Source organism: Cibotium barometz, chromosome 37 (genome assembly GCF_041138505.1).
Source record: "Cibotium barometz isolate CiBa-2024 chromosome 37, ASM4113850v1, whole genome shotgun sequence".
Lineage (NCBI taxonomy): Eukaryota > Viridiplantae > Streptophyta > Polypodiopsida > Cyatheales > Cibotiaceae > Cibotium > Cibotium barometz.
In genome coordinates this window covers 19224395-19239841 of record NC_141082.1, presented here as the reverse complement: position 1 = coordinate 19239841, position 15447 = coordinate 19224395, and the positions used below count along the sequence as shown (strand labels likewise).

General features: G+C 39.8%; 1 protein-coding gene and 1 long non-coding RNA gene across 2 annotated transcripts; one reads left to right on the top strand and one right to left on the bottom strand.

Annotated features, from left to right (window-relative positions):
- The first annotated feature begins 7749 nt into the window (after window positions 1-7749).
- LOC147617030 (uncharacterized) lies at window positions 7750-8651 on the top strand. Its single transcript, XR_015262373.1, has 3 exons — window positions 7750-7823; window positions 7918-8076; window positions 8390-8651. It is a non-coding gene; the product is annotated as an uncharacterized LOC147617030 (long non-coding RNA).
- A 1061-nt stretch (window positions 8652-9712) lies between these two features.
- On the bottom strand, window positions 9713-11482 carry LOC147617029 (pentatricopeptide repeat-containing protein At2g13600-like). The gene is made up of 2 exons (XM_086776412.1): window positions 9954-11482; window positions 9713-9848 (listed from the first exon to the last, which is right to left on the bottom strand). The coding sequence occupies exons 1-2, from the start codon at window positions 11480-11482 to the stop codon at window positions 9713-9715; spliced, it is 1665 nt and encodes a 554-aa protein (XP_086632538.1).
- Window positions 11483-15447: the final 3965 nt, after the last annotated feature.

The following is a 15447-nucleotide window of genomic DNA, read 5'->3' as shown; positions in this document are numbered from 1 at the left end:
AATGATGTTAGTAACTTGGTAGACGATCAAGACTTTCAGCAGATCACTACTATGAGATTAGTGGATCGTGCGCTGACACATTGTTCGCTGTTTGACCTTTGGCCACCCACTAGATCCAATTGTGGAATGACAAATTGAGAACCTGTATAATTGAAATTCCCATGGGGAATGTTCAGATGTTAATTGGAAATTACTGGTCTCATGGACCATTATTGTGTTAAGGACCATTATTGTGTTAAGGATATGAATGATATGTTTTCTGATGATGAGTTATGTATATTTCTTCCTATAGAAGGGACTTTTATTCTGGGATTCTGTGAGGGTTGACCAAACTTTAAGGAACCCCAGAATCAGTTGGATCTATAGTAAAACGATTACTTGTTTGAAGGAAATATTTTTGAACTTCTTAAGTCTTAGAATCTTGGAACGAAGTCGAATAGAAAATTTAACGAGATGAATTGTTTTGGTAGAATCATGAGACGTGCGCATCATGGCAGACAGCCAGATCCTCAGGTGGATGAGAATGAGCTTGACCCTGACGTTCATAAAGCTCTACATAGATCTTAGCCAGGTCCCTTCAAGGGTGAAGGTGAACACTTAGGTGAGACCGTAGAAAAGTGGATCGAAGCTATGGAAGAGTACTTCGATGTCACAGGGTACAACGAAAAAAGTAAGGTGGCTCTTTCAGAGGCTAAAGATCATAAAGACAGCCAGAGTAGCATGGAGGAACCACTGTGAGACAAACCTCTTGGATCAGAACACCCAAACATGGGATGATCTTAAAGCATACCTTAGAAAAAGATTTTGTCCTCCAGGATTCTTGGAGACAAAGATGGATGAATTTCTTGAGCTAACCGAGGGGAGCTGAACTATGGAGGAATATCTCCAGGCATTTGCTCTCTTCCTCAAATACTCGCCCATCGCTGAATGAAGAACAGATGATGGCCAAGTTTATTCAGGGAATGAATGAACCCTTGGATACCTTGGTGAAGAATGCTAAGCAAGTTTCTATGGCTGAAACAGTGCACCCTCGTCTTCCAAAAGATTCCTAACCCCGAAAAGTAATTCCAACTTTCCACCTCCTAAGAGACAGCAAGGTCCTAATCAAACCTAGGAAACCCCAGAGGTAGACTCCCTAACCAATCCTCAACTTTGATGCAAAGTAATGCAAGACCTTAGTCTCAAAATTGGGGAAGTCAAAGAGAGAGGTTCCCAAACTAGTCATCTACTTCCAAAGGAGTAACGCTAGAAGTAATACAAGAAGAAAGAGATGTAAGAGATTATCCTCCAGCTCTACGAGATGAGGACATCTCGCGTTTTTTAAGTGGGGTAGGATGTAAGATTCCTCCCTCTAGCTTTTTGATGATGTAAAGATATAAGAACCTCCCCTTTAGTCTCTTGTAATCATTCCCCCCTTTAGAAATGGAAAAAGGTCTTGTTTGACCCTGTTTTGGTCTAGAGAGAGAAAATATTCTAGAGAGAGATAATACAATTTTGAGATATTTTTGGATAAGTAATTTCTTCCAGCCAATAGGAAGTGATCCCTTGAAACATAATTTTAATCAGAAATTCTTAAGTTGCATTAGATTTGGATGGTGGGTAAACCAAGGAGTCCTCTAGTTCAAAGTTCTAAGCCTTATTAAATTATTTTGAATTTAAAAATGTGATATCCTTATCCATTAAGGTTGGAAAATAAAAAGTAAAGAAAAATGGAAAATTTTCTAATTATCTACAAAAACAATATTAAAGAAAGCTTCACATGAGGTGAAGATGCAATAAATTATGAGTTTTCAGATATTTCAGGAGACTTTTGGGAGGCTTTGTGACACCTCAGGAGAGAGAAAACCCCTCATCAAGGAGGCACCTAAAAATCACATCAAGGAAGTCATTTCGTATTCAAAAAATTCATAAAATGGCTAGATATTTCATCTCTCATCTCTCATCTCTCCTCTTTCAAACTAGCTCAAAAAGTGGGCATAATTAGTCTAAAACTTGTCCAAATTGGATCAAACTAAAGCTCGAAGCCTCTAGATCCTAGTTGGACTTGTTGGTTGGTGGCCTCCCTAACCTATAAATAGAACCCCATTCCTTTGTATTTTCATCTTAGTGTATTAACATGCTAGTGTAATTTTCATTTTAGTGTATTTTCTTCTTCCCTCTTCATTGCCTCTCCATTGTGAAGCCTTGGTGCTTCACTAAACATCTTCTTCTCTTGAAGATTACCCTCTTCCCTTGGTGGCCAAGCCTCTTCCTTAAGGGCTACGCATCTTTTTGCAAGGTAAAGAATCAAGCACACCAAGGGTAGGCCTAACAATGATGTTTACTCTCGTTTTTTATGTTAATCTTCTTCCCAACCTCTATCATGCTTGGGAAGCATTTTGTTTTATGGGTTTCCTCTTAAAACCATGCCTTTCTTGATTTATGTTGTTGTAATGTTTATGTTTATGCTTAGGTTTATGCATAAACTAGTTTTTATATTAAAAGTGTAATTTTGAGCATTCTGAATTTATAGAAAATGTGGGGAACCTATGGTTAAAATTTATCATTAGAAAATGAAGGTTTATTCATAAATTAAATTTTATGTTAAAAGTGTAATTTTGAGCATTCTCATTTCATAGTAAATGTGGGGAAGCTATGGTAAAAATTTTAGGAAATGAATTTAATTTTATGCATAATAAATTTTATGTTAAAAGTGCAATTTTAAGCATTCTCAATTTATAGAAAATGTGGGAAAGCTATGGAGTTTTGAGCATTATTCATTTGCCAAAAAAAATAACGAAGGTTATGCACAATGTTTTCCAGATTCATTCAATTTATGAGAATTATGGAAAGGATTATGAATATAATTCATTTAGATAAAAAAATGAATTAGTATGTGTGCATAAATATTTTATGCTAAAAGAGAAATTTTCATGATATTTTATTTTGGAAAAATCAAGAAAAAAATGTTAAAATATTCATAGGAATGCATCGTGAAAACATGGATAAATGTTTAATCAAAAAGAGGAATCATGAACATATTAACTTTTGGAATTATGAAGTATACGTCTAGATTCTCGAGAAATGGAATCTTAAGTACACTTTGAACGAGAAAAGGGATTTTCTAGAAAAAAGACTAGAAACATGCTTAGTTGGATGAATGTAAACACTTGTGGGACTGATTTATTCCGAGATTTCCTAGGAAAGGAATGTGGAATTCTTGAAAGGATCGAGGATCCAAAAAGAGAACGAAATTCTTGAAAGGATCGAGGATCCAAAAGAGAACGGAAATATAGACTTAATTGAATTGAGTTGAGAAAAAGTTACTTTTAAAACTGAGCCAAGTAATGGCTGAGACTTAGAAAGTTCTGTCAGTATGAAAAGTAGAGTAACTGTACTTTTAACTTGGTTGATTGTGGAACAAAAATTATGATAACTAGATCAAGGAAAGTTGATAATCAAACCTGATTCGCTTCTCAAAGCGAAAAGAGACCATCTTGTTTTTGGAAATTATATTGAGATGTGGAATGATGTAGAGTGATGTGGGGTGATGTGTAGTGATGTGTAGTGATGTGTGGAATAATGTGGGTGATGTGTGGAATGATGTGGAGTGATGTGTGGAAGGATGTGGAATGTGTGGATTGATGTGGAGTGATGCAAAATGATGTGGAATGTGTGGATTGAGGTGGAATGATGTGGAGTGATGTGGATTGATGTGTGGAATGATGTGAAGTGATGTGGATTGATGTGTTAAATGATGTGGGATGATGTGAATAATGAGGAATGATGTGAAGTGATGTGGATTGATGTGGAATGATGTGAATGATGTGGAATAATGTGGAATAATATGGGATAATGAGAAATATTGAGAAATGATGTGAAATGATACGGAATATGGGATGGCTCACCCTGGTGGATCGTTAAGAGAGCATCCAAAGAGAAATGATGAGGAATGATAGGAATTTTGTTTGGAAACTGTATTTGCATGTGAACCTTATTTTTTAAAGATTGTTTTACATCAAGAATGTTGGCAAAGCATTTTTATTATCTTATGGAATAAGGTCGTGGGGAACCTAAGTGGAAAATGTTGCAACAGCTGACTGAGAGTCAAAGAAGGACGTCTCGCATGGCAAGGTCAGCCGAGGTCTTGACCAGCGTCGGTTTAGTTAAAATGATGAGCTTCCAGTACGGTGGATGAGGGGCCAAGGAAGTGACCTATGAGTGAAGCCCTAGGTCACGTGTGAAGGAGCCTAGAGGGTGCTGACCATACGGTGCTCAGGCTCTGCGTCAAGGAAGAAAATGAGTTGGAGTTGTTTTTTGAACACGGGCATGGATCTGGCTGATTGGCCTTGCTGGTCTTCAACGGATGAGTTCATGGATCTTTTTGATAAATGGATCTTGTTGGTTGATCTAGCTGACTTTTAATAGAGAGTCCATATGGAGTTTATGGAAAAATCATGATTATACTCGTGGTGGGTACTATGAGCTAGGAACTATTAAAAAGTCCCCTGAGTGAAATACTAGGTGAGCGTAGAGGGACTGACCAGGTCATGAGCGTTCTGCTTGCCGATGATGCCATAGGTACGCCATAGGTACGCTGAGGAAGGAATGACTGGAAATCGGATTTGGAATGACTCCAAAGAAGGTTAAGCAACACCTTTCTAGATCAGAAAGGTGTAGGCAAAATCATCAGCTTTAACCTCAGTTTAGGCCGGAATCCTCTTAGCCTTCTCGTCTAGCTTTTGCCAAGAAGGCATGTCATATGATGGACCCATGGAGGTCAAGGAGGTACACTTAGGCGGAGCTTGGGTAGGATCGAGAACCAATGTTGCTAAGGATCTGGCCTTGGATGAGGAAAGGGAGCTAGTGGATCTATTAAAAGAGTTTAAGAACCTAGAAATACACATATATGAAGGGAATACTTCATGAGGTGGTATACCACACAATTCCTATCATTGAAGAATCAAGACCAATTACACAAAGACCTCACCAAATGAATCCGAAGTGTCATCCATTGAACAAGAAGAGATTTTATGAAATCGAGCACACGGATTAGGTATCATTGTGCCAAAGAAGAATGGAAAGTTATGAGTGGTGTGGACTTGAGAAACATCAATATGGCCATGCATATCAATTATTACCCATTGACACATACTGAACATGTCCTAGAGGGAGTTTTTAGGGGCTGGAGGAAGGCTTCAGATTCTTGGAAAATTTTTGTGGCTACAACAACCAAGTGTCCATCGCACCTGAAGACCACCACAAGACCACATTCACAATGGGTGGCACATTTGCACCTCTATCGGATTATTCCTTTTGGAGTTACCAAATGGCCCTATAACATTTTGATGGCTTATATGTATATCATTCAAGGAATATTTACAGAAGTGATTGGAAGTGTTCATTGATGATTTGTTTGCTTATTCCAAATGGAAAGGTATTTCTAAGATCTTGATTATATCAAATATCCCTAAATCCATTGAGATGCCAATTTTGGATGAAACACAAGGTTATTTTAGGATACGTTGTGTCTAAAAATGGTATTTCCATGGATGTGAGCAAAGTTAAATTGATTTTAGAATTACCTCCACCTACTACCAACTTCAATGGAGTATAAAGGTTCATGGGGGTGCTGTCAAAGGTTCATTGTATGCTATGAAAACATCACATGGCCATTGTATAGACTATTAGTAGTCTTTAAATGGACTAAAGAATGTCAGTAAACATATGATGAACTCAATGTATAGACTATTATTAGTCTTTGAATGGCTAAAAAATACTAGGCATATGATGAACTGGGGAGGGCCTTGGTAAGTGCACCCCTAAATCTTGAGAGCCCCAAACTATGGGAAATAATCTTTCATGTACATATTGATGCTTTAAGCTTTTCCATTGGTTAGAAAAACCAAGGGAACACAAATTGGACTAACCTCCTATTCATTTTTCTAGTAGGTATGGAAGCAGGTCTAGCCAAGGGAGATGTTACCTCAATCCATACTCATCCGCATTTTTTTAGCTCCCCACACTAGACTAGGTGCTCAACAGGTGATTCACATTATGTAAGGCTTGTAGCCCATGGAATTTTGGGACTCCTTGAGCCTTCCTTTTTAAAATTGTGATTCTTCTTTCTTTTAGAAATTTTCACCAGTGATCTAGAGTTCAAAAAAAGGTCGTAAATTTTAAAAAAAGTTCGCACATAGAATGCATGCTACTAGATTTGTTTGTGATAGTGAGAGCCCCCTTAGCAAATTAAAGATAATCAGAGATACATTGGACCTCACCTTTATTTGCCAAGGCATGTCATTAGGGATGAGCCCCTAACACTGTTACACTTTGCTTAGCTATGTCTCTCAAAGTCTCGAGGTGTACATTCTAATGATGATATTTCAAGACACCCCCACTCTGCAAAATTGACTTGTATAATGTAGAGATACAACCCATGGTTACAAATTTCATTGCATGGATCTCCTTGTTTTAAAAACGCACCACTAGGGCTAGCAGAAGAATGCATAGAGCTAATGGCAAAGGAGTATCAGGTTGGAGTACCCCTTAATATGGAAACCTGCCAAGTTGACTTGATGTGATTCAAAGGAGGCCAAGGAAAGACTTTAGTAGCACATGCTTACAAAAAGTTAATCCATATGGGATACCCTGCTTTTACCGTCTTTAAACTTTCTTTTTCTATCTATTAGAGTCCATTGTTTCTATCTATTAGAGTCCACTGACATTTAAAGCTACAAATTTTTATAAAAATTTAATGCATATGGGATGCCCTACTTACTATCCAGAAAAACTTATTTTACTATACATTCGAGTCCATCAATAACTAGAAGAATATACATTCTTCTTTGGCACCGAGCATGTGGCCTATCTATAGTCTATCCCACACAAGGATCATGCAAAACTGGAGGAACTCCTATATGAAATAGAACATTAAGGAAAGAACATAAAGCATCATCATGGGTCCGATAGTTTGGAGGATGATGAGGACGAGGAGAACCAATGAGAGCCTAAAGATAAGAAGAAATATGAAGAGAAGTGACAAAAGGATACATAAAAAGATAAGGAAGAGTTAGGTCCACAAGGATGGCACCCTGGACAATGATAGAGATTTACAAATAGAGACAAGGGCATTGCACACAGCCAACAAAACACACAAAAAGAGTCAGAGAGAGATCATGGAAAAGGTCAATAATCTGGTGGACCATCCATGAAACAAAGCAACCAAGAGGCAACCAAGGAGAAAAAGAAGGCTAGAGATCAACGCTCAAGACCCAGCATGATACTTAAAAATATCAAACCTCAAAGAAACAACTAATCCCTAACTGGATTTCCCATGCCTACCAAACTTATAATACCCTCCCAAACAATGAGAAGAAGCACAAAATCACCACTAGGCAGAAGAAGAGATTGAGATTACACATAGACATCTCTCAGCTATAGTTGAAAAGAAGATCTCAATCTTCCCCATTCCCTGGCAAACCCTTCTCCTTAAACAATCAAAAAGTGAAGGTGAAGAAAGTTCAAATGAGGAACAAGCAGAGTTACAAGAAGAAAAGTTCAACCAAGATGACATCCTGAGATAGAATGGACTTATCTATGCCATTTCTCAACATAGACCTCAAGCTCCAATCACCCCAAACATCTACAAAATGAAGCTTCCTCTGCTCAAAGAGTACTTAGAGTTCAAGTGGCAGCAATTGAGTGCATAGTGCATCCGGATGGTCATAATGCCTTGTGAATTTGGATGGTTATAGTTCATCCAAATTTCGACATGGATCTAGACCACTTTTGATCTAACGTTTCGGACGATACGATTACTACGAAGTCTTCCAAATTCAAAGGTCTGATATCCGAGAAATCTACAGTTCTCTCAAATCCGAAAATCCGGAATTGAGATAATAACTTGAGAGGTGAAATTGGTAGTTTCCTTGGCAGGATCATTCTTGGAATCAAAAGCCACAAATCCACATTATATTGTACGCAACATGGGCTTAGGCTTCATGGCTTATCGTGCACGTGCTCAGTGGACGAGGGTGGAGGATCGCTTGCCCTTCCATGACGAAAGCTTGGACGCCACCATTGTCGGGTTTGTTGGTACGCTTTTCTGAACTTTAGCCTTCTAGCTAGTGAGTTGATGTTGTGGTGTGGCGCATGGGGGTGTCGCGAGGAACCGTTGGGATCCCTCTGGTTTGGGGGGTCTCCCACCCAACCATAGCCGCGTGATCCCACCCTAAGGGATCCCACAAAAAAAATATAAAAGTACAAATTTTAATATGTTTTATAGGTTTTCACACCATCTTGTGCCCATGACCGTCTCGAGTAACTGTTGTTTCTTGCCTTTGCTTGACTTGTATGTATAGCAGAAGACCCTTGCTGCAATTAGTTTGATCGCAAATTGCTTTCACAGAGGGAAGCTGGAAGAAGGTGATGCTCTTCATGCTTTTTTACGTGTGCTGGATCATCAGTTGGCCGGCTCTGTTTGGATCTGCGTGCTTTCAAGCAACTCCACAACATGGGTGCCCAGTCTGTACATTGGTTGTAATGTCAAAATTTACAGTGTTGTTCATTTGTGTTTATGGAATTCCTTGAAAACACACGAATAATATTTGTGTGAGGCCAAGAATATATTGTTTTAGATATAAAAATTTGATTGAGCACTTTGGTACTGAGCATATGAGATCTGCTGCAACCATTCCTATACCAGTCTCACTCAAATCAAGCTCAAGGATTTACAAATGGTGGAAACCCCCGTCTTCGAGTTCATTCTCAGATAAGTATTGTCTTGTAAGATGGCTCTTTAGAGCTATGTAATCGGCAAGCCTTTTTGCCAATTTACATGTGATTTCATTTCCAGCTATGTCAAGGACCTGCAAGCTTGTCGCACATTCCTGCAAACAACTCAGCACAGCTTCAGCACCCATATCTTCAAAACCTAGGCAAGGGTGAACGGGAGCTATCCAGAGACTTCCATAGAGAGGGACTCCAAGAAGGAGACTATTGACCAGTACCAAAGCTCGTCCTGTTCATCCATGCTTGCATCCACGGAGCTAACCCGGGACTCTGTACCACTTCATCCTTGGAATTGTCTGATCCTTGCTAAGAAGCCTGGGTAGATGCCAAATCTTGGACAACATGTGTTGATTGTGCCATCTCTAGTCTATCGTGAGGGTTAAATATGTCCTCCATACAAGCCACCTGCACATCAATGCTCACCTTTATGCTGAGTTTATAGATGAGTGCCTAGGAATCAATAAGAAGAGAATACTTTTCCCAAACCCGACGTTGTGCACTCCTCCAAACCAGGGACTACCCTATCCAAGCAGCCACCCCACATGGGTGCCATAAAAGAAAAATTTACAAGTTCCTTAGGCTATCCCTAAGCTCTAAAGCTAAACTGGCAGCGGTGCCCAACTGGAAACCCAGAGAGAAAGACGAGAGAGCAGTGGAACTCAAACACACAACACACACAAGCCCTAAACTATTGTATATTTATGTACAAGATGAGATGTGACTAAATTCTCATGTACAAGGAAGATAGAGTACAAACGGTACAATATCGAGTACAAAATGAGCTCCCTGATCTTCAGCATTGTGTTGCTACTAGTGTCCAAGTACTCAGCCCAACCCCTGCTGTAGATCACTTCAATTCAGCCTGATGTAGAGAAATGATCTGCAGAAGCCAAACACATGAAGGAAACCTAGATAGAGAATGATGAGCACCTGCGCATGCTTAAATACTCTTGTGCTGGTCGGCCTGTTCTTCTTGTACAGGACTGGCCCACGACCATAAACCTGATAGTCGACTTGCTTCCTGATGGCCAACTGCCATGTGCTTGGCTCCTATGCTGCCTGTGCCTGCTGCCCACCTGCTACAGACCAACCCTAAGGTGAGGTGTGTCACAATTACTCAATCTGCATCACATCCTTCCACATGGAAGAACCAGCATTAATGTTGAGCATGGCTCCCAAACCCTGACTCTTCTTCCCACCAGACTCTCACATCATCCCACATACTCTCGATCTTCTTCACATCCTCCCACATGTGAGCATCAGCATAGATGTTAGACATTAGGATAAACGCTGTGGGGTGTCTTCTGTCTAGCCTCATGGCGCATTCAAAGGCATGCCGACCAAGCTCTACACTACACCATTTCTGACAGGCACTTAACAAGGTAACCCAGGTCACAAGGTTAGGTTGGAAAGGCATCTTCTTTAAAAGTTCCATAACATCATGGAATTGGCCTGCACGACCCAACAGATCAACCATGCAATTGTAGTGCTTAATAGTTGGGATTACCCCATAGTCATTGCTCATACCCTGAAAATATTTAGTGCCCTTTTCCACAAGACCTGCATGGGTGCATACGCTGAGGAGACTAAGAAATGTGGTAGCATTGGGCATAATGCCTTTCTTCCTCATTCCTCTGAACAAGGAGAAAACAAGTTCATTGTCTCCACCACGGGCATATCCGGCTATCAATGCATTCCACGACACAGCATCTGGAACTGCCAGCTTATCAAACACATTATGTGCTTCTGATAGAGAACCACATTTGGCATACAGGTCTATTAAGCTGTTACCAACAAAGTGGTGTCCTTCATACCCTTGTTTTACAATCTCAGCATATATTTCTCTACCTCTATCAACCGCTCCTATACTGCTACAAGCCTTTAAACTGCAAAAGTATGTGATATCATTAGGAGAGACACCCTCGAGTTGCATCGCTTTCAAACAGTTTAGTGCTTCCTCACCCAATTCTTGTTCTGCATACCCTGCAATTAGAGTGTTCCATGAGACCACATCTTGAACCGGCAAGCTGTCAAAGACGTTCTGTGCATCTGCGAGAATGCCGAACTTGGCATACAATCCCATCAAAGTACCACCAACAAGGGGATCTCTTTCGAATCCATCCTTGACAATGTGCAAATGTATCCTTTGGAAGCTTTCCAAACACATGAGCACAGCACAAGCTTTCAATAGGGCCAGAAAAGTATACCGACTTGGTTCCACATGTTGGGCTTGCATCATCGCAAACAATTCAAGGGCATGTTGAAACTCCCCACAGTCAATGTACCCTTGTATGAGAGAGGTCCAGGAATGTTCATTGGGATGAGCTAACCGGTCAAATACATCTTGTGCATCCGACACACTGCCGCATTCCACATACACTGGAACAAGGTGATTCCCAATAGCTTTGACAGCTTCCAGGCCACTGTCACGGATGTACATGTGGACAGACTTGGCATATGTAAGGTTTTTCAGCTTTCTGCACTTGTGCAAGATGCACATGAAGTTCTCACGGGTTGGATGGGCATCAGATCTCTCTAGAGAAGCAAGAGCCTCCTCTACACTCATCATGTCCCAGCTACTGTTGTCATTTGCATCCACCTGCATGCTTGACCTGGACCTGATTTTGAAATGGTGCCCAAACCCTGCATTCTTCTCCATCAAAGGAGGGCATGATGACAGCCCATGACCCAATGCGTTGCCACCATTCATTTGTTTGCAGATGCAGCCTGTAGGGTGTATCAGGATTCAGTATGCATCGTATTTCAAACACAGAGATGCCCGATTGCAGCGCCAGCGCCTCGGGGAATGACACCCACAAACCGATATGGCATCATCTGGCCCGTCCTCTCTCGCGCAGTGTAGACGGTGAAGATGCGAGTCTTTCTGCAACCTCATTCCTCCATCCTCACACAAGCATGGGCCGCCGCCCCCGGAGTGTGGAACCAGGCGCGAATTCTATGATATTTAGTGCAAAATGCGTTCAAATAGGGTCCCCTCGGGGACGCTTTTAATTAAATAGGAATATTCGAAGTTATTTCAAAGGTCTCATAGAGTGTTTTTTTTTATAATGCTAGTTTTATATTAATGAAAGAAAGAAAAATACAGAAAAATACATCAACTGCCGAAAGGCAAGGGAGCATCAAACCACTTGTACAATGTTTCTAGACAGGAATATGCAGGTGACATGTATGGGCAATAGACAGAAGGGTACTCTTTCAAGCTTGAAGATTTCTCCAACTCAACTGCTTGCTTCAACTCTCTTTATTGCTTTCTTTGACATTTTTTCACTTTGGTTCAGAGAAGGAAAGAGAGAAAAAAAAGAGGACTTTTCATGTCAAGGTATATCATATGAGGGATTGGTCGCGATGACAAGATTAGCTTGTTAAAAAGACTGGTAGGATAACCATGTGTGTATACCATTCAAGGGAATCCAGGTGATGGGTCATCCCATGGCTAGGCTTGCGTCCACCACCATGCTCCCCCCATCATCCATAGATGTACTTGGATAGTTGTCGTTTATAATGAAGTGATTTGCGTCACTAAAACCACTTGAAAAGACTAGCTTTGAGGTCTTGAGATACGCATTCACTATGGGATTCTTACCGGTGGAGCTTTATGGAACCCTATTACACAGATCTATGACCTCAAGCAAGAGGAGGAAGAAACCTTGTGGGACTACTAGAACCAAGTATCTCCACATGAGATATAGCACCCTTTTGCTCATCGATCAATTTATGATTGGAGAGAGGCTTCATGACGATCTTTACAGGTCTAGGTACCACATCTTTGATGAGGATTGCCGATGAGACAGCAAATATGGTAGACAATCTCTAAGACAAGGATGTAGAAGTCATCCACCTTGTAAGATTCCTCCTCAGCCTGAATAATGAATAAGCTTTACTTCAATCCCCTGTAATCATTCCCTATTTCTGAATACAAGAAAATATTATTTTTCCTTGTTTTTGTCTAGAGAGAAGAAAAATTTTAAAGAGTGGTAATTCAATATTGAGATATTTTTGGATAAACAAATTCTTCTAATATCAAAAATATGTTTTCCTGAAATAAAAAATTAAAATAAATTTTTAGGAATCAATTAAAAATTATTTAAAAGACCTTAGCCTAAGGGTCAAGATTTTTTGAAATTTTTGGAGTATGGTCCAATTAAGGTTCCTATGTGCCAATAAGATTAATCTAAGTGTTGGGATGAGATAAATCCAATGAATAAAAGAAAATACCCAAAAATGAGTAAATGCCCACATAAGATGAAGAGTTGACTCAGTACAAGGTTTATTAGTTAAAAACTATGAGATATTACTAAAAAATTAAGATATTTTGGTATAATGATATATTTTTGACACCTTGGTAAGGAGGGGGGGAGACTTCAAGGAGGCGCCTATTTCACACATGTGAATGAGTTTTAAATTAAAAAATATTAAGATATTTTTATCTCTCCTCTCTCCTGGATCAAACCAAATAAAAAAGGGAGCTAAACTAATCCAAATCATGTTTAAATTCAGCCAAACTGAACTTGAAAAATTCTAGAATTTAGTTGGACTTAGTTAGTGGCCTCCCTCACATATAAATAGACCCTCATTCTTTTGTGTTCTCATCTGTGAACTAGACCATGCCAGTATTACATTAGAGTAAGCATATTTTCTATTATCCCCTAAAAACCCTCTACAATTTGGAGAGATTGGAGCTTCTCTCTCTCTTTAACCTTCCTTGGAGCTTTCCTCTCAACATACTAACCAATTGATTGGTTGTGGGCTTCTTCTAAGAATACTTTGACATTGGGTATTGAAGGAGATTACTAGAGAGTAATGGGTTGATTTATGAAGAAGAAAAAACTAGAAATTTGTGATGTTTTGGCTTAAGTAGAGAGAGAAAGGCTTATGAGAGTGCAACAACCCTTAGAACTTAAGGAGTAGTTAAACAACTGTTAGAGCAGGGATTCATCTCAGACCCAGTGTCTCACCTTGAAGAAAGATGGAACATTAAGACTCTGTATTGACTACAGAGGATTGAATCAATTAACAATTAAAAATAAGTATCCTCCTATCCCTAGGATTGATGAACTTTTGGATCGGTTAAGTGGAATGCAAATGTTCAGAAAGATAGATCTCAAAATCTGGGTAGATCAGAATCAAGGAACAGGACATCCCGAAGACAACATTCAATACTCGCTATGGGCATTATGAGTTCACAGTAATGCCGTTTGGATTGACTAATGCCTCGACGACATTTAATCATCTTATGCAAGATATTCTTAGAGAATACTTGAATGATTTTGTTCTTGTCTTCTTTGATGATATCTTGGTATACTCAAAGAATGTTGCAGATCATGAAGATCATGTGCACAAGGTCCTGGAAATCCTAAGGAAACACCAACTCTTTGCAAAGAAGAGCAAGTGTTCTTTCTCTATCGACCAGGTGGAATACTTGGGATTCATAGTATCAAAAGATGGGATTTCTCCTGACCCCACAAAGATCCAAGCAGTTGTAGAATGGCCAGAACCCAAGACAGTAAAGGAAGTCAGAGGATTCCTAGGATTAATTGGATGGTATAGGATTAATTGGATGGTATAGGATCTTTATACATAGGTATGCTCAGATAGCATCCCCTTTAACTAACCTTCTCAAGAAGAGTACACTTTTTCAGTGGACTGTAATGTGTCAGAGTGCCTTTGATAAATTGAAGACAGCCTTAGTAACCAACCCTGTCCTTAAATTGCCAGATTTTACCAAACCCTTTGAGGTAGTTACTGATGCCAGTGGGTGCCTTAGGCAGTGCTCTTATGCAGGAAGGTCATGCAGTGGCCTATGAATTCAGAAAACTCAGAACATGAGAGAAACTATGCCGTCCACCATGACTTGGAGTTACTCTCAGTAGTTTATGCTCTGAAGTTGTGGAGACATTATCTTTTGGGACAGAGGTTCACCTTGATGATAGATCATCAAGGTCTGAAGTGGATCTTCACCCAAAGGGGTCTCAACATGCGTCAAATGAGATGGATGCAGACCCTGCAGGAATTTGATTTTTAAATTAAGTATCAACCGGGGAAAGAATATGTAGTGGCAGATGCGTTCAATAGAAAAGCCTCCTTACTTGCAATTATAGTAGTGGTGGCAAATGCGCTCAGTAGAAAAGCCTCCTTACTTGCAATTATAGTGGTGTCAAATCCATTGATCAGTGAAGCAAAGGAGAAAATCATGCAGGACAAATTCTTTGCCCCTATTGCTACCCTTCTGATGCAGGAAAGCAAGACTCCTCCTCAGGAAATGAGTCAAGTTCTTGGGTACAAATTGGATGAAGGATGCATGTATTATAATAATCGGCTATGTATTCCAAATGATGAGGGAATAAAGGGAATAATTATGAGAGAAGCCCATGATAGCTTGATAGCTGGACATCCAGGGTTTATAAAAACCTATATGTCTATGAAGAAAAGCTTCTTCTGGCCAGGACTAAAAAAGGATGTACTTGATCAAGTGCGGAAATGCTTAATGTGTCAGAGAGTCAAGGTAGAGAGAGTCAAGATGCCAGGGAAACTGCAGCCTCTAGACATTCCATAGATGAAGTTGGAATGTATCAGTATGGACTTTGTCACTCGATTACCTTCAGTACAATCAGGTTACAACTCCATTTTTGTGGTAGTTGTTGACAGGCTAACCAA

Excerpts from the sequence above, each read along its gene's own strand:
- LOC147617029 (XM_086776412.1), bottom strand. The coding sequence starts at position 11,482 with ATGAATGGTGGCAACGCATTGGGTCATGGGCTGTCATCATGCCCTCCT. Across the intron at positions 9,849-9,953 it reads TGGTGGGAAGAAGAGTCAGG|GTGGGCAGCAGGCACAGGCA; the intron begins GTTTGGGAGCCA and ends GGTCTGTAGCAG.